Source organism: Halichoeres trimaculatus, unplaced genomic scaffold (assembly GCF_033239565.1).
Source record: "Halichoeres trimaculatus isolate MK-OKI-2021-1 unplaced genomic scaffold, fHalTri1.1 fHalTri1_scaffold_8, whole genome shotgun sequence".
Lineage (NCBI taxonomy): Eukaryota > Metazoa > Chordata > Actinopteri > Labriformes > Labridae > Halichoeres > Halichoeres trimaculatus.
In genome coordinates this window covers 32,805,143-32,826,256 of record NW_027437186.1, presented here as the reverse complement: position 1 = coordinate 32,826,256, position 21,114 = coordinate 32,805,143, and the positions used below count along the sequence as shown (strand labels likewise).

General features: G+C 39.2%; 1 protein-coding gene across 20 annotated transcripts in view; it reads right to left on the bottom strand.

Annotated features, from left to right (window-relative positions):
- Positions 1 to 2,679: 2,679 nt before the first annotated feature.
- kcnma1a (potassium large conductance calcium-activated channel, subfamily M, alpha member 1a) overlaps positions 2,680 to 21,114 on the bottom strand; it is a 220,216-nt gene continuing 201,781 nt past the window's right edge. For 7 of the 20 annotated variants that reach the window (XM_074675283.1, XM_074675285.1, XM_074675287.1 and 4 more), the window contains 7 exons: positions 20,196 to 20,279; positions 18,304 to 18,434; positions 15,767 to 15,961; positions 15,105 to 15,223; positions 13,510 to 13,734; positions 12,352 to 12,380; positions 2,680 to 7,197 (listed from right to left, as the gene is read on the bottom strand). In XM_074675283.1, the coding sequence (XP_074531384.1) occupies positions 7,046 to 7,197; positions 12,352 to 12,380; positions 13,510 to 13,734; positions 15,105 to 15,223; positions 15,767 to 15,961; positions 18,304 to 18,434; positions 20,196 to 20,279 (935 nt within the window). In that variant the 3' untranslated portion in view covers positions 2,680 to 7,045. The remainder of the gene's footprint in view (positions 7,198 to 12,351; positions 12,381 to 13,509; positions 13,735 to 15,104; positions 15,224 to 15,766; positions 15,962 to 18,303; positions 18,435 to 20,195; positions 20,280 to 21,114) is intronic. The other 13 variants (XM_074675288.1, XM_074675290.1, XM_074675298.1 and 10 more) reach the window with 3 other exon arrangements.

Here is a 21,114-nt window from a genome sequence, read left to right as displayed (position 1 = left end):
TGAAATTTTCAAATTGCAAAGGCTGCAGTTAAAAGAAAAAAAAAAAGTTTTGTGTTCACAGACCTGAAGTGAACAAAAGTTGCGTTTCCACCGAGCAGTCCGATTCGGTTCAGTAAGGTTTGGTACAGTTAAGCCTGATCCCGTTTGTGTTTCCACAGCAAACTGTGCCCTCTCATGGTAGGCGTCGTGTAAGCCGGATGCCGAAAGCCCCGTCTGTTAAATAATAGTATGATGCCGTAACAGTGTGACACAGTTTACCCCACCAATAAATCCAACGAAGAAGAAAAACACGACACAGTAAACAAAGAGCATAGGTGGAAGACAAGAAGTATTTCGTCCTCTGTGATTGGCATGTTGCGCTTTGATACAAAATGCAATCAAGCTTTGTTTCGGAGGAGACAGTGTGCCACCAAGAGAAATACAGCCGTTATCGCACGGTAAGTCATGATTCTTTCGACCAATCAACAGCCTGCAGTGTTGTTGCTCCACCTTCCGAGAGTGGATCTGGCACCCATACGAAAAGGTCCCAAAAAGTGGGACGGCTCGTCTTGGTTATTTGGGGATCTGTCCCGGGATAAGTCAGTGGAAGCGCCACAGAATGCGTACCGAGATGAACCATACCGGACTGCTTGGTGGAAATGCGGCTGAAGTAACCTGTACTCTTTTTTTCCAAAAAACAAAAAAAGTCAACATGCTGATGTTGCCAAAATGTATTTTCTGGCAAAAAACCTGAGCTACAGAGATCCTTACAGTAGAATAATTGTGGCTGTCAGATTCATACCCCTTGTTCCCTTTATTCTGTATGGCTTGTTACTCTTAATGACAAATGGAAGACAGTAAAATTTTACAGGGTTTCTTTTAGTTTTTCAATTAAAAAGTTTAAGAAATAATTGTTTATTTGTTGACAATATTGTGTTGGACATTTCATATAATTATTTAGTGCTTATTTACTGCTAATTATTTAACACCCCCCCCCCCCCTCAAAAAAAAAAAAATAAAAAAAAATAAAAAATAAATAAATAAATAAATAAAAATAAAATAAAATAAAATGTAAAACAAAATAAATAAAATAAATAAATAAAAATAAATAAATAAAAAGATCAATAAAATGAAACAAAATAAAATAATAAAAAAATAAATACAAATAAATGATGCAATTTGATTATTTATCAAAATTATTCAGCCCTAGATTGAAATCAAGAGTGATTCCTTTTTATAACCTACCAAAACAAACAACTAAAAACAAGATTTGTAAAGTACTGGTTTCAAAACTATTCTTCCTACTATGCTACATATGTCTGTAATGTCCTCACTGAAGTCTGGCGTGATTTGTGTCATGTGTAGGTGTGATGGATCGTGTACAAACCAATATGGTATTAGAATGGTTTTCTGTTTATACATCTCATCCATCCACAATCAAATTCACTCTTTCCAGATGGAGCAATTTCAGCGATTTTAGGATAGATTTTTAGTTTTTTTTGGTGTGTGTCTTTTTGAATGATGACAAGCTGGAATGAAACAGGCTTTTTTAAAATGTGTGGAGTGAAAAGTACAGCGTGAAAATGTTGGAAGTATAAGTAAAAAGTGGCTAAACAATAATTACTCAAGTAAAGTATAGATGCCCCAAATTTTTTTCTTAAAGGCAGGGTTGAAAAACTAGCATGAATTTGAATATAGCATCTCGTCAGGACTCCTCCTAGCCCCTCCTCCCCCTCCCCTTGGAGCTCCTCCAAAGCAACGCCCCCGCTCACATGCACGAGTGTCGCTGATTCGCGACTATGATTGTGAATATCTGAAAGACGGACTCTGCATCATTTTATGTGTTGCACTACGTCGAGTCATGTCTTATTTAGAGGTAAGGAAACTTTTGCTTGTCAGAGCCCCTGTGGTGAGAGTTTATTAGACTCTGATCCAGACTACAGCCCAGAGCCAAGTACCTCAGAGGGGACAGGCCCCAGGTCAAGCAAGAGGGGCAGTAGTTAGAGGCAGGGGAACAGAGCAAGAAAAGAAAGCCTCCGTCTTTCTTTTCTTGCTCTGTTTAGCTGGAGGAGTGGTCACCAGTAATCGGGGTATGGGTAGTTTCTCTGCCTTTCTTCTGCTGAGTGCGAACCTGTACACCGTTCAACTCGGGAACACGCATTGAGTCAGGGGCAGTGCGCGCCGGTGAAGTGTACGCACAGGAGGAGGGCAAAACGGCAGGGCAGGACAGGATTTGATTGGTTAAACAGATTGGATTCTAATCAATGTAATTGGCTGATGTTTTCCTGGGTTTTCTCCTGCTGTAGATAGCGGATATTATTCGCACTCATTTAGGAACACATCATGTATTGCTTGCCATCAGGACATATAGATCATTTTAACTAGTATAACAAAAAGTGTATCTAAATCAAACCACCAATTATACCTTTAGGTAAGGAAACAAAGTATTTTTACTTTGTTACTTGACACCTCTGTCTCTTTTAGTGGTACCTGTCAGTGTGGGTGCCCTGGTAGCTGATGTAACAGAAGTGAGGAAAAACTGGCACAAGAAGGGATGTGAGTCCCCTTGAAAAGAGCATCTCCAAAAGAGAAGACATATTCTTGGTATGCTGTGGTCAGTACGCACTAGAAGTCTGGGATCAGGGGTTAAAATAATAAAAGAAAGGAGAGTTTCATCATTTTAGAACACAAATACATCCATTTTAATTTGAGAAAATACAAAAAGAAACCATGTACAATCTATGTACAAACTTTTTGTACAAGACGGTATATTTATCAGCAGATTATATTTGACAGAGTCAGGTAGATCAACTCAGCACCATCAAATAATCCATTTATCTGTCATATCTAGAACACATCCAAACTAATTAGACTGCTATGTCAAAGTCCTGTTCGCTGCAATGACGATGTGCCAACAAATCCTATCTGTGATACGCAAGAGCAATGTCCTGAATGCTTCCTGAACTGATAGGCAGCCAAAGAAATTAACAAAAAAAAATGCAACTTTTCTTAAAAAAAGAAACATCAAAATTGCTGAATGCAATCTTAATGTATTATTAAGACTTGTGACCCACCTCCCGTCCCCATAAGTATTTTATCTTCTATAATATCTATTACAATTCCCAGCAAATAAGTTATTATGTCCATCCTTTACAGCAAAAAATAGATTAACAAGAACAATGCAACATACCATGACAGTAATGTATGACGCATCATAGTCTTTGATTTGTTCAGTGGACAATACGAGATATTAGAGGCATTGGGCCACTGTTTGCATCTTTCAGTCATCCATATATAACTACATTACGTGACACAAGCTAACAACAGAACCAAGCACACAGCAGAGACAGTATGGGTCACATATTCATCTCTGCACCAACAGCTCCTGAATGCCACTTTTCGCAATAGTGGGACTTAATATGGGCCCTCCTCTCGACCTCGTGCACTGCCTGGCACTATACTGGCATGGAGGCATTGATGGCTTGGATGTTCTCCATGCCAGTACAAGACACCGCTCTCACAGTGGAAAACACTCGGACGCAGCTCTCTACAAGTGAGCGTGTGTCCCTGAATGACTGAAGGATGCTTGCTAAACTAAACTCTTCATGGCACTTCAAAAACACTCTAAAAATCTTTAGAGGTATACAATGCAAAACAAATAAACAACAACAAAAAAAAACATCTAAAGAGACGTTTGACAAAAGGTGAAGGAAGGAGAGACATCTCAGTCCAGTGTCGTAAATAATGCCTGAATGAGTCGCACAATAAGGGTCCAGGTAGAAAAAGCACAGTTATCAAGTGTAATGAAAACAAATGGTGCATTACTTTGTGACGTCATGTTGATGCTAGTTTGCAGCATGTACCATTTTATTTCTGAGCAATGCTATGTTTAAGTACCTCAAAAATACTCTGTAAACAAATTAAAAGCATGTTGTGGCAGACTGTGACAGATGACAAGCTGACAAAATGGAATGTAAACCCTGTAATAACACAAAGTAATAAAAACAGGAAAATTAAGGATGTTCTCTCTTTTGATAACCTTTGCTGAATTGGTGCTACCGTCCATCTTCACGATGGCTGATAAACCAGATCAAATCCTGCCTAACTTGTCCTACCTAAATCAAGTCTACATCCCTACGAGATTCCAAGATCTTTCATTTTCAAGATACACATCTGTCTTTTTTTTCAGCTTAACAATCAGTTTGTCGATTCTATGTATAATGAGTCATCGCCATTCTCAAAAAATTAGTAGTTCCTTATTTTGCAGGCTGGCAAGTAAGCCGTTAACAACCCAATTATACATACATTTTACTCACATATTTTCTGAACAGAAAGCTATTTGCTACAAAGTGTGACAACGATGTAATCACAGTTCAAAAGTTCACTTCAGGACAATGTGTATGAGGCTTCAGTATAGTTGCACCACACCCAATAGACAGACAAAGAACCTCAGATCATTTGGTTTGTAAAGGAAATGTGGCCTATATTATGGATTGAATTTACACAAACATATTTAGCACAATATTATGTCTTTCCATGTTCCCAATAGATTCTTTTTGTCAGATTTAGTTTTCTTTTTCAGTTTATAGAGGAAAGCAGACAGCCTCCTCCTGTCACATTGAGTGGAAAACACCAGCACACTGTGCTGTAGCGTGTAGACACTGTTTCCTCCTCAGCATGGACCTAATTTAGGTCAAATATATCTAATGAAGGTCTCCAGTTCTGACCTGCACACTATGCGATCTTTGTTATTTTTTCCTCTCTGATCTGCTCTCCATCCAAACACATTTAACCCCCCGTTTCTGCACCTATCCTCTGTCTGCTTGTTGGCAGCTAGCAATGCTTAGCAGTAGTAGACACATTATTCAGTGGTAATTGCTCATCTGTGCAACTAAAGGAGATGAGCTTTTCATTATTTCTACAAGCACTCAACAGAGCTGAGCTGCCAGGCTGAAGATGGTGGCTTCACAAAGCAAGCTAGTCTAAGCTTCACTGGCTCCAGAGTGATGCAGTTTGTTCCAGAGGGGGCGAGGCGATAGAAAAATAATCTTTAGTTTAGTATGACGTTAAATTAACATGATACAAGACGAAATCCTTCAATATGTAGAAACTAAAGATATAATTTAAGTCTTTTAAATCTTATAATACTTGGTTTTACTTGATTCTTGACTAGAAAAATAAGTACAAATCGATCATGTTTATGGATATAAAATTAATATGTTTGAATGTATAAATACAACCAACTCCAGTTTTGTAAGTTTCTGTTTTAGGTGGACAAGGCTACCACCTCAAACCTCCATCACAACCACAGCAGGATTTGGATCTTTCAGAGCCTAAATGTGTAAAACACAATCTCCTGTCACTCACAGGCTAGCATAAAGAACACCAGTTGCTCTCCAGCATCCTTTTTTGTAGTCTGTAGCATTGTTGCATCTTCACCCAACTATGTTTGAGCATTTTCCCTTCAAAGGGGACCGAACACAGCAGCTTCAACTCCTGAGAGTTTTGAGGCATGTGACATCTGGATTGGCGACAGAGAACATCCAAGCTCTTTACTGCCTCTGTGCCAACCCTGTGCCAGGCAGTAGCTTCGATCAAAGGAGGGACCCATTGATGCCCACTTTTATGCAATATGTGGCATTTCTTTCCTCAGACATTTATTTTTCTAACAGAACAAAAAAAAAAAACATTCAGAAAGTACACCACTCGTCTTTGTGATCCCAATTCTGCCGCAGATATCACGGCGTGTGTCAACGGTGGGCACGCGGCTGCTGTTCGTGTTAGCTCAGCTCAGACATAGTTGGGACTTTTGGTTTTTGATGCAACATTTTTTTTTTTTTTGTTAATAGATCCAAACCCTCTAGATTCTTTTACAGTTTTAATTCTACATTAACTTCCACTTTTAGAGTAAAATCAAACATGCTGCTCCTTCCAAGGTGCATCGTTACCTACAAGCTGATGGAAGAGATGACAGCACTGACCAGCGCGACACCTGAAGGACAAACAGCTGCACACACACACACACGCACACACACAGCTTGTACAAAACATGAATGCTCCTGAACGCATGAAGGACAGAGTAGGTTGTTTTTCATCCCTCGCAGCTTGATCGACCACGCTGTATCTGTTATAGAAAGGGCTCAGGCACGTATCATGCGGTAGGAGCTGAAAACAGAGTCACAGGCATTATGATCTGACGTATCAGCAGAAGACATGTAGGAACAGGGTTTTCTCTTTCAGCCAGCAAACACAGACACCGCACCATTCTCTGAGTTTTTTAAGTCTACTGTTTTGCAGGATGGTTTTGCTCTGCAGGACTGGAATGCTCTCACTCAACATGACAAGTCAACAGTGAAGTAGCAAACCTTAAGCAACGACATGATGTACAACAACCTAAGAACAAGATTAGTATGCCTCTGAAGCCAAGTCGCCCTCCCCCTTCCTTCCCTTCCCTTCTTCACCTACTTCCTCATTTCCTGGAGGGGAATCAGATGGTTCCAGTTAAAAGAAACTTGTTCAGTTTTAGTGCAAATAGAACAGAAGCAGACAGGAGATGTGAAGTCGATGAACCCAGCTGGTTTGACGTGAAGCATCTGGGCGGTTCTTTGGGAGATGATATGATCAGTTCATCGCTGCAACCCTCATCCTCAGGGAACCAGAGGTCTCAGCCGTTGAGTCTGGTCACACGAAGAGGTGAACTATTGCAAAGAATTACAGGAAGTACTCTTTTTTTTGTCAACTCTTAAAATAATTCCAAAAAGTGCTAGGGGGAAGGGGCTGTACAATCCTTATTTGATTGTCATTATGTACATCACTATGGATACATTAATAAATAAAACAATGTCCAAGAGCATGGAAGTAACATTAAAGGTATACACATAGGAGGTCCCTTCCAGTTCGGGTTCCTGTCCGACTCTTGATTAGAAGAATGAGTGAAGAGAAATGTTTTAGTCTTCAGTATCCCTGTAATCATCATCATCTTCATCACTCCTTCACAGGTGATCTCTTCCCGTCTCTTCTGCGAGAGCGTACAGATGTCTGGTGAGTCAGCAAGAAAACCCTGTGTTCAGCATTCATCTTCAACTTCTCTGATCGGTGGAATCAGACTACTAGTGGATTTGTATTGGTTGACTTGGTTGGCCATGTGAGTGCTCATGGGCTTGATCTGAATGTTCCGTGGGTAGGCATTTTCTGGTTCATCTGTAAACCATTTCTTTTCTGAAGAGGACAGAGGAAGAGAAGAAGGTAGAGTCAGTTTGAAGAAGGATGAAACATGGGAGTACTTACAACCATACTGCCTCAGTTTAAGCGATAGATTTGCATGGCATTCTTTCTGATTAGCATCAAACAGCGAGGTCCGGATTAACTTCATGTTCTGGTGATCTGAGCCAATTTAAAATGTCATTTTTTGTGTGTTATTCTTCAATCAGGTGCAGCTGTGTGTGTAGATGGATACAATTCCAAACTGTCAGAATAAAATTTAACTGATTTATTTCATTTCATTAATTCAACATGAGCACAAAGAAATGATCCTGACGGTTTCTGTTACATTTTTGAAGTGATTCAGGTCTCCCAGATTACAAAAGAAATACTAATTTCTTCTTGCTGTTTAACCATGATGACAGTTTTCTTTGAAGCACAAGATTTCCCAGTTAAAAAATGGATGGAGTTTAGTCTGAAGCACTTACAGCAACTGTTTTCAAACCAAGTTCTTTCAACAATTTTTTTCTTTTTTGTTTATCCAAATCAGATTTGTCTATCAAGAGTCTTGCAGCATATAAACTTCACTTTGAAATACTTGGAATATCCAGTGAATTACTAGTTCAATACTCGCAGATTATTTCTATACTGACTGTAAATAAAAATAGGGCCGTAATTAAAGACTTTACATACATCTTTGGGAGCATATCTCCAGTTAGCATTTTGGTTACTAGCAGGCTAATCTTTTCTGCTCTGGTTTTGTCACAATGACATGTGCTAACAGGGCTAGCAACTGACATTCCTCCTTGTGCTTTGAGTGCATGTGGTTAAGCCAAGCGGCAACCTCTGGTCTGAGAATATGAGACAACGCTCAAGTGCTAAAATCTGCTGTTTCTCGAGTGTTCGCTTGAGGCTGGCTGCGGAAGTAGCGGAAGTCAAACACACAGAGCCAAAAAAAGCCGTTTTCAAAGCAGAAATTAACCTATTTACAGCCTGGTTCAAGAAACGTCTCCTGTCTGAGTCGCTCATTTTACTACCGGCTCTCTTTACTACGGGGAGTGAATTTTTTTCTAACGCGGTCGTTCAGAGGATATTAAGATGGCAAGCTCCCCCAATAAGAGGCACAGCTGAGGGTCACGTGACGGCCGGCGCCCTACGGCTGTAGGCGAAGCCCTTGCTACTACCAATATGGCCAATGCCTATAGCCGATGTACTTCATTTTCCGTTTCAGAAACAGACGGGTGACGTTGGCAAGACTACGTCCATGTTTTATACAGTCTATGAGTTAAGTGTGAAGCAAGTTTTTCAATGGCATGAAAGTTTAACCCAAGATATCTTCAACTGCACATAAACTTCATAGTATTTGTCAAAGCACTTCCAGACATTACTTCTCTTGACTGACATGTCGCAGGTGTAGCAGACTGATCTGTTTGTTTTGCTTTTGCTTTCTATATTAACATGTTTCTTGAGTTGCTGTAGCTGCTGTAAAACAGTTGTTTTTGCTGATATCTGGCTCAGTGTCCGAAGGCAATGTCTGAAGAATTCTAAAGTTAGTATCCTGTTAATAGTTTTCCTACCTAGTGTATTCAATTCGGTGAGGACAAAAAGCTGTATGTGTAACACTGCATGTGCCCTGTTATGTCGCCAAAAGCAGCGCTCGCACAGGTGTGGTCAACTGCGAGTATTTGAGAACTCAATTACTCGTACCCATCCATAGCTAGGACACAAAAGCACAAGTATAAAAAATGTATTTTTATCTGGAATTATACATCCTAAATGACTTTTTAAGTGACTGGAGGAAAAACAATTCAAAGCTAATCTCTATGAAGATTCATATGTTGCTTTGATCATCAGAAAATATAAGGAATCTTCAGTTGTGTGTAGTTATTTGATTTATTTGATGTAAAAGAATTGATTGGGTCTACTCTGCAAGCACCACAGACAAAAAGCCATTCACTTCAATTATAGTGTATTATACTACATTATTGTCACATATTAGTATTATTAGTATTATTATATAATTTCTATAGTATTAGAAATCATACTATAGTACATGGATTCCCAAAGTGTGGTCTGCGAGCTGCCGTTTGGAGATGCATGATGTAACTGTAATGGCAGCCGAGCACCATTATTTGTTAATATTGCATCAATAAATAAATACTTAAATATCAATAGATTATTCAAACACTTTTTAATGGGTGTTTACAGTTTGAATACTTAAATAATGAGTTTTTGTTACATAGTTATGACAGCTATTTATCGGTCAGTGAACATACTTGACTTTCAAATCTTATTACTGTCATTATTATATTGTTACTTACTGTTATTCTTCCCACAGTTTCTAATGTGAGAGATCATTAGGCCCATTATTGTACATTCTGTTCTTTTAACTTTAGCCTATTTTTTAACTTGATACTGTATATGTGGCTGTAGAGACTATGCCTTTTCGTTTTCTATGTTTCGTGCATTGGGGGTGCGTCAGCTAAGTCATGAGGTAAAAGGAGTGTGCGACCTGAAAAGTTTGGGAACTGCTGCTATAGTATATGATACTACAGTGCAAAAGCAAAAACTAGGGAAAAAATATATTTTAGAATAAATATGTCTTTAGTACATTTTTGTAATTTGGATGACCTGACCATTGAAGCTGTTATCTCATACAAGTTCCTTTGAACTTATCCTTTCACATATTTTTTCTGTATCAGATAGGACAGCTGAAGAAGGACAAGAAATATGGGGAGTAAAGAGTGTGGGATGACATGCAGCAAAGTGTCACGGCTAGGAGTCCAACAGTGACCACTGTGGTGAGGCTACAGTCTCTGTGCATTAGATTGTTCCAGTATATTTTGTCTTTAACCATTTTATTCCTTAATCAATCTTTATTAGGTCAAGAGAGCAGTGTTTCAGAGCAGGGCATGAGAAAGAAGTGTGCCAGTTGTCAGAAGTTTTCTAAACTCTCCTCTGGCACTTCAGACATCTGCAATGCCATTCAAGATGTCACTTCCTTATGGGTAAAGTTGTAATATCAAATTTTAACTCTACAAATAGCATGTGTGTGTGAGTGTGTGTATGTGCTCAGGTACATCCAGACCTGTGTGTTTGTGTGTGCAGGTGCGTGAGTGTGCATTAAGCTGCCGGGCCACGTGTTACAGCACAGGTATTTGATGTGCAGAACTGCGCCTGAGGTAAAGCAAGATGTCTGCCATCTCTGTCCAGAGTCTGCAGCTGATACGGTAAACTCAGCGATGTCGCCTCAAACCACCATATCAGGTGCACAGCGTTACAAGAAGGGGACTTACAGACTCATATCCCCCTTCAATTTAGACTCTAAATTGGTCACACCTCCCACTTTTTTAGTGTGACCGATGGCACAGGGATGGACATACTTTGCTAAAGTTCTGTGAAGAAGTATGCAATTGGCAGCATCAGGGGGTTTAGAATCAGTTTGACCTACATGCGAGCTGTGATCGAGGTTTGGCAACATGTTGTTACACTTTGCTTTATGCTGATGCCATTACAATAATAACCAACTGTCCTTTAAGACAGTGTTTCTCAAATAGTGGTCCGCAGACCACTGGTGGTCCACCAGCATCCCCCAAGTGGTCCCCAACGACCATGAGGAAATTGCGTTTTTTTTAATGGAACATTTGAGAAAAAGAGGGAGTGGGGGTGCGAGTTGTTCGGCTGCTACACAAATTGATAAAATCTACAAAAAATGGTTCATAAAAGCGTTGAGTAATTTAATTTAATCTAAGTACTTAATATTTAAATTAGAGCTGTCCCGATATCTATACCAGGTATTGGTATCGGGCCGATACCAGCCTTTTTTCAAGGTATCAAACTTGTGAAGACTGCAGATACTAGCAGCAGATACTGCAAAAAAATCTTACATCGAGCAAGTCCTCCTCGCCACTAGATGCTGCTAATTGCTGCGGTTTAACACCACTGCAAATGTGCGCCATGTTCTTTTCAGACAATATGAATGAACCAGGAAGAGTTAACAGTTAAACTTTTTTATTTTGCACTTAAATTTACTTTAAAAAATATTTAAACTCTGACAGTTGCTAGTATCAACTGTCAAATCATTTTTTTTTTTTATCAAAAAAATTCTAAACTCAGAGAGAGTTGTTTGTGTTTTATTTGGACTTAATGTCAGAGTGACTGTGCTGTCTTTGATCAAAATGATCTGTCACTGTTAATTAAAATTTTATGTATCAGAAGTGCTAGTAGTATCGTACTCTGTATCGGTGAGTACTCAAGAAGGAGTACTTGTATTTAAATACTTGAAATTTTAAGTATTATGGAATAATATATCAGTAATGTAGTCAGATTTTCAGGTCCATATTTCCCTTACTCTAAAAAAAAAAGGAAAAAAACACTATGAAGGACTAAGAGCACTTTTCTACTCTAGTCACCGTCATTGTGAAAAATACTTGTTCTAAATAAAGGGAACTGGAGGAATAAATGTATAATTTTAATCGTAAAAATAATTGGCGTATTTATCCTTTGTCAAAATAATCGTTAGTTGCAGCCCTAGCAAGTTGTAAGATGTATGATTCGAGTTTATAGTTTATATCAGTTTGTTCTATGGGGCTGTTTAGCTCTTGATGGTCTGCAAGTGTTTTTTCTGGGGGGATAAGTGGTCCTTAGTCTGAAAAAATTTGAGAAACACTGCTTTAAGAAATAGACACCTAGAAGTCTGCTACAGTCATGTAATAGCATTCAATTAGAGGGAAGATGCGCAAACACACAGACCTCTCACACAATGCAAACCATCTCAAGTTGGATTAAATCAAAAAGGCATGATAGATGATGGAGGAAAACAATGTGCAGAAAGGTTTCTCTGGAGGAAAGGAAAATTCATATCATTAAGTGAATAACTGAAGTAAAGGCACAAAAGAAAGAGGAGGAGGAGGGGGTAAGAGGGGGGTCGTTTCAACCTCATGCAATGTGGAGATGGTCCTGATCATGGCAGGGAGGAGGCAAGAGCAGCAGCAGACAGTTTGCTTTCCAGATGAAAGCAAAACTTAAACTGAGGCATGGTTTACTTAACGTCTGAAGAACATAAGAAATAAAACAAACTCCCCTCGTCATAACAATACCCACAGGGGACATAGTTATGATCAGAACCCCAGTAAAGGTGGCTAAGTCATGCAGAATCGTTAACTTGCATACCTTGGCCCATTCTATTCATCCTTGTTGCACTTCAGAAAGAGAGGTAAGTAATCTACTGTAAGTGAGTCGTATTTACAGTCAATACACAACTGACAAATGACTATTTATCTAACCAAGACGTATATTTATTACGACTATAACTTTAACAGTATCATACATCTTCAGTTCAAGATGTATTGAAGGCTTATCTACCATCTAATCATTTCTATGTCCTATAGAAAAGTAACAAATCTGCATGCTTTTGGAGTGGTTACACTTGAAAAAACCTTACTCTTACTCTCACTTATAAAAAAAATATTCTCAAGTATATATTTTGAGGGGGGTTAAGTCTGTTTAACACAGAGATTAAAGATTTTCACTAAATGTAAAATATTTTTAAAAGTCTTAACAAACAAAACTGGAAATAAGAACCTACTAAAGAGGCTACCAACATGGACATGCAATAAAGCAGTACAGATGCACCATGAATAACAAAATATTTACACTGCTTATGGGAGATGATCTAATGAGCATATAGGTAGTGTTAGCCAAAAGCGCTACTAAATCCATATCAGCTACAAAAGATCGGTCACAATACATTACATCCATGATCGTACTGATCATGTGCTCTAATTATGCACAAATATCCACCACACAACAGTTATACTACACATGTATATTAGTTAGACACCAAACGGTTAAATACTAAGACAGAAACAACAGATAGACTGAACGACAAACTGTGTGTGTGTTGTGTTGTAATATGTCATTGTTTCTGGCTGTGGTTAAGGCTTTTAAAGCCAGTTCCTCCAAACTATAATGGCTTTACCACCCAAACAAGTGGTTTTACTGTTTATACACGTCACAAAAATAAAGGGAGCAAAGGCTTTGACTATGAAAAAGAAGCCCAGGTTTCCTCAAAGGGAGCCTAAATGCCTAAATGTCATGTTATGATTGCTGTGATGTGAGAGCGAAGACCACATGCAGATGACTATAAAGAAAACACACAATGGATGCAAAACACACATCACACAAACAAATCACTGACACGCAATACACAGTGTGTAACAGTGTGTCACCACAGTCTGCACACAAACACACACAGGTTTAAACTACATGTTAAGAGTAACACAGTCAGCATGCAGGCTACAGCGCTACAGGACGGGTTAGCACACTTACTTCTGTTTGTCGCGGGCTTCCCGGGTCTTACTGCTGCGGTTCTGCCGGTTGGAGGGCGGGACGGAGTGGACAGAGGAGCTCTTTTTGCTGGAGGAATGGGAGGAGTGGGAAGAGTGGGACAAGCTTGTCCGGGACTGGCCTGCATTGTGATCGAACTGCATGAGGCAGAAGATCAGGTCTGTGGGCACGAGCTCAAACTCGTACGGTGGGTTTGTGATCACGTATCTGTCCAGGAACAAAGGTAGAGAAATATTAAACTCTTATTGACCCTGAGCAATGCAAAAAGAAACAAAAACACCATACTTTAAACAAATAACATCACAGAAATATGCTGAAGAACATGTGGTTAAATACAGGGGACTAAAATGAATCAAATATGTTTGAAAATAAAAAGTTTGTACATCAGTTTTGATTCAAAGAAATGGGGTTTGACATAAAAAAATATACTAACAAAAGTATTAGCAAAAGAAAAATCTTGTGAAAAATTGTATTTACTATGTAACACAAGAAAGTTTGATACAGAGAGAAATATTTCATGAGGAAAATGTTTAAATGGATGCTTAATACTCCTCACTAATATTTCATGAGTTTGACTTTTACTGCCCGACACTGTAAAAGAAAATTGAAATCTTATCAAGTGTTTTTGTCTTATTTTCAGAATATTCAAAAATCTGCCAATTTAACAAGAGAAAAGCTCCTTGTATTAGACATTTTTCTAGTTTCAAGCAAATTTTCTAGCAATTTTCTCTTGTTCCATCGTGTTACAAGCAGTTCAGACCTCATTCTTGTCTTTAAATGACTTGAAACAAGACATTTTTCAGAAATAATGAGTTGAATGGGGCTCATATCAAGCATAACAAGACATTTTTTACTTAAAATAGAACAAAAACACTTGACAAAATCACAAGATTTCAGTTTTTGGCAGTGAAAATATTTCAATCTTTAACTAGAATCAGAATTGCCTTTATTGTTATTTTACAGAATGCGCAACAAGATTGGAAAGCTTCTCTTTTCAGTGTAATAGATAGTTAAGTTAAAAAGTATACAAAAATAGTTAAAGTATTAAAAGAAGAACTAAGTAATTGCATTACTTACACTTTTTATTGCAAAAATGAAATCTTATTGAATGTTTTTGTGTTATTTTAAGTTAAAATGGTCTTGTGTCACTTTATATGAGGCAAAGACAACTGGTCAGTCCAGGACAATATCTTGTTTGAAGTTATATCAAGACAAAAATGAGGTCTGAATTGCTTGTAACAGGTAAAAAAAAAAATCTGCCAGTGGAACAAAATATTTGCTGGAAAATTTGAGTAAAACTAGCATAATGTCTTAATACAGGAACTTTTCTCTTTTTCTATTGGCAGAATTTTTTGTACTTGCTACAAGCAACTCAGACCTCATTTTTGTCTGTAAATGACTTGAAATAACATTTTTCTGGACAAGTCAGGGGAATACGGCTCATATTAAATTTCAAAAGGCATTTTCTACTGAAAATAAGAAAAAAACAATTGATATGATTTCATTTTTTTCCAGTGTTCAGTCTCTTGTTTAGTTTTGTACTCATTTCATTCTCTATGTAACGCCAGATATTTTACCGTTTTGTACACGGGCTGGGTGTACTGAGATGAGCGTCTCTTAATCTGTAGATTCCAAAACACAACATGTTGTACGTCTTCAGAGCTTTACAGAATAAGTCCCCGTAGCAGCCACCGTCCTGTTGAACAGAAGATCACACACACACACACACACACACACACACACACACACACACACACACACACACACACACACACACACACACACACACACACACACACACACACACACACACACACACACAGTCAGAGTTTTACTTTAGAGCAGCCTGAGAAAATCTAATTCTCCACTAAAGCTGTGGTGAGTGTTCTGCATTGCTGAGACTATATTGCTTGAGAATGAGCTGTTTGCAATTTAAAGTCACACAATCAGCAATGTTAAAAAGCTGCCACAATTCCACTAAGAAAAAGCTAAATTACTTCAATTCTGTATGGCAATAACAAAAAGCTGCAAAAACAAGGTTGGAACCAATCAAACTTGGAATTTGCTTTGTAGTGCTGGATGTTTTCTAAAAATCCTCCTCCATCTACACCCACTGAGGCCTGCTTTGCGTGATCACTGTTCTTCACATCGGATTAAGGACCGCGAGGAGTGGAGGCAGCCAGATGTGTGCTGCTGGGTAGTGCCAAAATGTGTCATCTTCGCTTAAACATCCACTTACCCCCAAGTCAGCAAATGGCCCGTCGTAGAGGGCTAGCTGAGCCACGCGACACCTGTCTCTGTTGGCCAGTGTCTGCGGTGTGCTGTAGCCCCCTCGGAGAGCGTTCTCCTCAGCCAGTAGGGCCTCCAGCTCTGGTGTGGCTCCCCCTGTGACCAGCGTCCGAATCAGTGTCAAGATGTTATCGTTGAAGTACGTCTGAGGAGAGGAAGCAGGGGAGATGTGTTAACAGATGCCATCAAAGACACAATCAGGAGGAGGAGTGAGATGTGGGAAGAAACCCAACACAGGTCTCCTTACACAGAGCTGACTTTTAGTGTGGAGAAAAGTCATGTTTTTTTATTGATTTCTATTGGTGCTGTCAGGTGATTAAAAAATTAATCTAATTAATTACAGTATTTGTGATTAATTAATCTAATTAATCCCATTTTAATATCTGCTCGAGGTCCCTAGATAAAGAATCTGAATTCTAGGACATTACAAAATTGTAATGCATGACGAATCAAATGAAAAGACAAAGAAGAGAGGATTTGTAAATCCACTTTTTTCATGCTTGTAATCTACTGTGGGTGAGAGCGGTGTGCTCTCTGGACGAGAGCACAGCATGGATATGAGGAGAAGATATGAGATGACAGAGACATAGTGAGACTCTGCAAGTCAGAAAAGTTCACGCTTCAACTGAGGATGTGTCGCCGTAGTTCAGAGAAAAAGAGTGGCGCCATCATGAGTAAAGACGATGCAGATCATGGTGAGGATCAAAGGATGGAGCACCAGAAATGAACGCGATCAAAAAACAGGAAGAGAGACATGAAAGAAGAGGGTCCACATTTCTTAGGTAGCTTTGGGGTTTACATAGTCAGAGAAAACAAGATCGATCAAGAAATTCTGAAAATGTCTGGCAGCAAATGAGTTAATTAGCTAATCTAATTAACACATTAAGGTGACAATTCTTTGATAATTCATTATTTTCTAAAAGTAAAATAAATATGCTCACACGTTTTATGAGAGGTATTTTGAAATGAATTTGATGAAAAAACCTTTTCACAATTTGCTGTAAAAATTGAGTTTAAGTCACATTTGAAAGGATAAAACACGATGATGTTTCTATGAACAGTTAACATGAAGCTACATTATATACAGTGAGGCAGCAACACAAGGCAGTGCACTTCCTGTGGCTGTGGAAACACAGCTCCACACACTGTATGATGTCCGCCTCTCTTCTGAAACAACGATTTGACTGCTCTCTGCGGGTGTCAGGTTCTCTTGTCCTTCAAGCCGATCAGGACCTGCTTTTGCTGCGTGTGAAGACAGCCGATGTCACTCGGCAGCCGGGCCAGAGTGGCAGCTCCTCTCCCCGGGCCCCTGACAGGCCTGCGGAGCCTCATGATGGATGAGCACTGTCCATTAGCCGGCTTCACCTCTGACCAGTGCCAGACTACAGCTGACGCCTGCTCTACTCCCTGCTCAGCTCCGCTCTGCACGCCCCTCTAACCTCTCACTCACCGAGAGGGCTGCTGGAATTAAGCCGTCACAGCACCAAAGGGGAAAACCGCAGTCGGTCATAAGAGGAGGGGAGAGGAAAAATGAGGTGTAGAGGGGGGTTTCTTTTTCAACCCTCCTCCTTTATCTTATCTCTAGTGCAGCAATGACACTGTCAGAAGATGAAAGAGCGTTTCTCTGGCCTTTTACAGCCATGGCTGTGACACTGCCATTAAAACAACCCTTTACACTCACCTTGTTAAAAAAATCTAATACGGCTGTTTGAGTTCAAAACATCAAGCTAAAGATGCCAAAAATTTTCCTATTTTCAGTGTTAGAGGAGCAGCCAGGTGTGAATGATGTACTGTGCTGTTTGATTTATAAACCTCTGTCTGTCTGCAGCAGATTTTATGAACCAAAAATCCCAGTCTGAGATTTCACTCTTTCATTTTTAAAACTTGAACTGAAAAATAAATCTTATAATTTATTTTACAAAGCAGGTGGTGCATTTTAATGCAGTCTGTTTATTTTTTACTTGAATTTTTACTTTGAAGTTAAACTGAATTTATTCATGAATTAATAATTGGATGCTGCTTTCCATCTTAAAGTTAAAAAACTTTGTTTCGTTTGATTCTCAATTTGTTTTCTGTGCATTTTTTATCATGAGGCTCTCAGCTACTATCCTTGTAAGAGTACTCAAATAGTAATGATTATTATGGAAATACTTCTTCAATAAAAGGTAACAAAAATGCACCGATGACGTTCTGTGAACATCAAAAAAGCAGAAGAAGTCAGAGAATTTCTGAGGCCACTCATTGGAGTCAGATTCACCGTAAAGTTCTCGCTGTGCCACAATGCGCAAGTGTAAACCAGTGGCACAACATCTCCAGATATTTGGTGTGAAAGCTCTCTTTTCTTTCTCTTTTTAAACATCTGAATATCGCTCTGTAAACACTGAACAGTAAGTAAATCCAAAAAGTTGATTTTTTTTTTTAAACAGAGGATTTTGGAAAGCTATTTGGAAAAACACTACAGTACAGCCGGGGCGTTTGGGAACTCACCGCGCTCATCAGAGAGTCGAGCACACTGACAGCGAAGGCGGTGCCGCAGGCGAAGGGCTGAGTGAGGTACAGCTCCGTGTCTGGGTCGTCATCGTCATCTTGGTCCAGGAACTGAACGTTTGAGTCGTTCACTGGGAGAGGGGAGAGTGGGAGTTAGGGACTGGTACTGTGAAGACGCATTAGCTAATCACACATACACACACACACACAAACTCACACACACACACACTGGCACCAAAATCGAAAACTGAATAAAACAGTCTCAGATATAAAGGTACTGATCCAGGACTTGTTTTTTTGCAATATAATGTAACATCAGTTTTACATTACATTATATTTTCCCATACAATCTCAAAATGTACAGTCCCCCTGATATCGAAACAGGAACATTTAGCAGTAACTTTTTTTTCCTAAATACAATCAACAGATAATCTTTCTTTTAATTTGAAACTCTTAAGTGCTTCCTGTTTTTGATGTTTTCTGATCATGTACAGTATAATTGTATGGATGGTGAAAAGAGTATATCAACTTCTTAAAAAGTGATTTTGCTTATTTATAACAATAAAAACCTCTATACATATCTCATGCAGGGTGCATCTCAAACATTTAAACAAACAACTTGAAGTGAATAATATTCAAGATCATTCTGCACACACAGTGATAACCATTGTAGAAGTCCCCAAATTCTGAATCACACATCAAAATACTTTGCTTGAATACATCAGATGAAACCGTCAAATAAATTATGCACTATATAAAAAAATACAGTATATCTTGTAAGATACAAAACCACAAACAGCAGAGTCTTAGTCGAGGGACGCTGGCTGTTGATCCCTATATAGTAAGAAAAATTGTGTTTGGATCTTATTTTGATGCGTACAGTAAAATAAATAAGTAATGAGACTTCAACAATGGCTTCTATGTCACATTAAAAAATCATGCACTTATAAAATCATGCTTGGTTTTTCAGAGCTTTCCTGGACAAATATGTCACATTATCACCTTCAGAGAAATATTTACCTGTGGTCTGAAAGTCAAATTAAAGCCAGGTGATAATAAAAAGCTTTCTTAACTCTTCATTAACGACGAGTCCTCTTCCTAAATTAGCTGAATGGCACAGTTTGATGGATATCACCCCTAAAATAACAGGACTCTTGTTTCCTCTCTCATGCATGGTTAAAGTTGTATTGTGTGTATATTTTCCTTGAATTAGATTCCTAGCAGCGGTGGGCAGTGGAAGGTCTGTGAACCAGCATTACTTGAAAAAGAAGCATCATACAAGTTTTTGTTTGACTCCTTCGATATCTGAGCCTCAGAGATATGGTCTGGAGGAGATAAAAAAGAAACTGGAAAATAAATTTTAAAAATAAATAAACAGCTTAAAAGATGGTTTGATCTTGAGTTTTTTTTTTTGTTTTGATATCTGATTTCTTCCCAGGCATCCTGTGCTCTGTGGAACAGAAATGTCAGTCAAAGAGACAAGAGGCTGATGCAAACAGGCCCGGGCCAAAGGAGTGAACTGCGTGTGTGTGTGTGTGTATGGTGTGTGTGTGTGTGTACGTGCTTGAAGAAAGAAGGGGGGGTGAGAGGCAGGGGGTGTTGCTATGAAAACAGCCACAAGGACAGACTGAGCATGATCAAAAGCCAAGTGATGCTCGGCAAACGCAAGTGGAAAAAAAAATGCCCCAAAAAGAAAAAAAAATCATTAAAAAAAGGGGCCAAAAACAAGACAGTCAATTTCAACCAGAACGAAGAATAAAAATGTGTTCAAAGTGAAGCCATGGGAGCAGCGAGGGCCTTGACTGCAGCCAGATAAATCAAGACAAGCTGATGAGGAGCAGAGCGGCGGAGCGAAGGAACAAATGGCAGCAGAGGACAAAGGCTCGGCTTACCCAGCTCTGTTATCATTTGTATGTTGGTTCCACTTTTTTTTTCCTGACTAAGTGAAACCAATGGCAGTAGTTTGCCAGGTTTAGCTAATGGTGATGAGACAATGCAGGGAGGGGGAGAAATGGTGTCGTTATTGAAACAGTTTCAAAGACTGCAATAAAGGCATTTCTCTGTTTCAGAGCACTTGTGTCAACTCCAGAGTTATTCCAAGACATTCATGGTGGATACAAAGCCAAAGCTGTCACAGCCCTGGACCACAACAACAACAACAATGAATTCTTTAGTGTGAAACAGTGAATGGGATTAACAAGGCTTTTTCCATACACACACCTACTCTGAATGCTAGGCTAACAAAATTGATCATGCAACTCAGATTAAGCATGTTTATGCTTCAACTTGACTCTAATCTGAATCTGGCTCTGCAGGCTGAAGATATGCAAACGCAATTACAGCACTGGGAAAGGTACCAGTGAGACATGCTGCCATTATTTCCACTGGATGTTCTTCATTTCCTGACCAACAATGTTATCACATCTTGCGCTGCTGTAGCTGTGAAATTCATTAGCCACAAACAAGCTGTGGAAACATAAGAGCTCCTAGTGCAGAGTCAAAGACAACAACTGACGACTTCAACATGGGTAGCGTCTAGTTTTGATCATTACGTATGCAGCCGGCGGTCTAATGGGAGAGCTTCTCTGCAGGTAATGGCTGGCGCGGTTACATGTAACATTAGGTAACTCCTTTCTCTTTCTGGCTTGTTCTTAGCTGGCCTCATGCTCCACTGCTCCCTAATTGGGTCAGGGGAGACAGAGTAGCTGGTCTTTGCTGCTTTAGAAGCCCCCTCAGAGATCTGAAAGTTTCATGAGTCCCCACCACCAGTGGGAATACAGCCACTGCCATTGTTATTAATAAATGGACCCA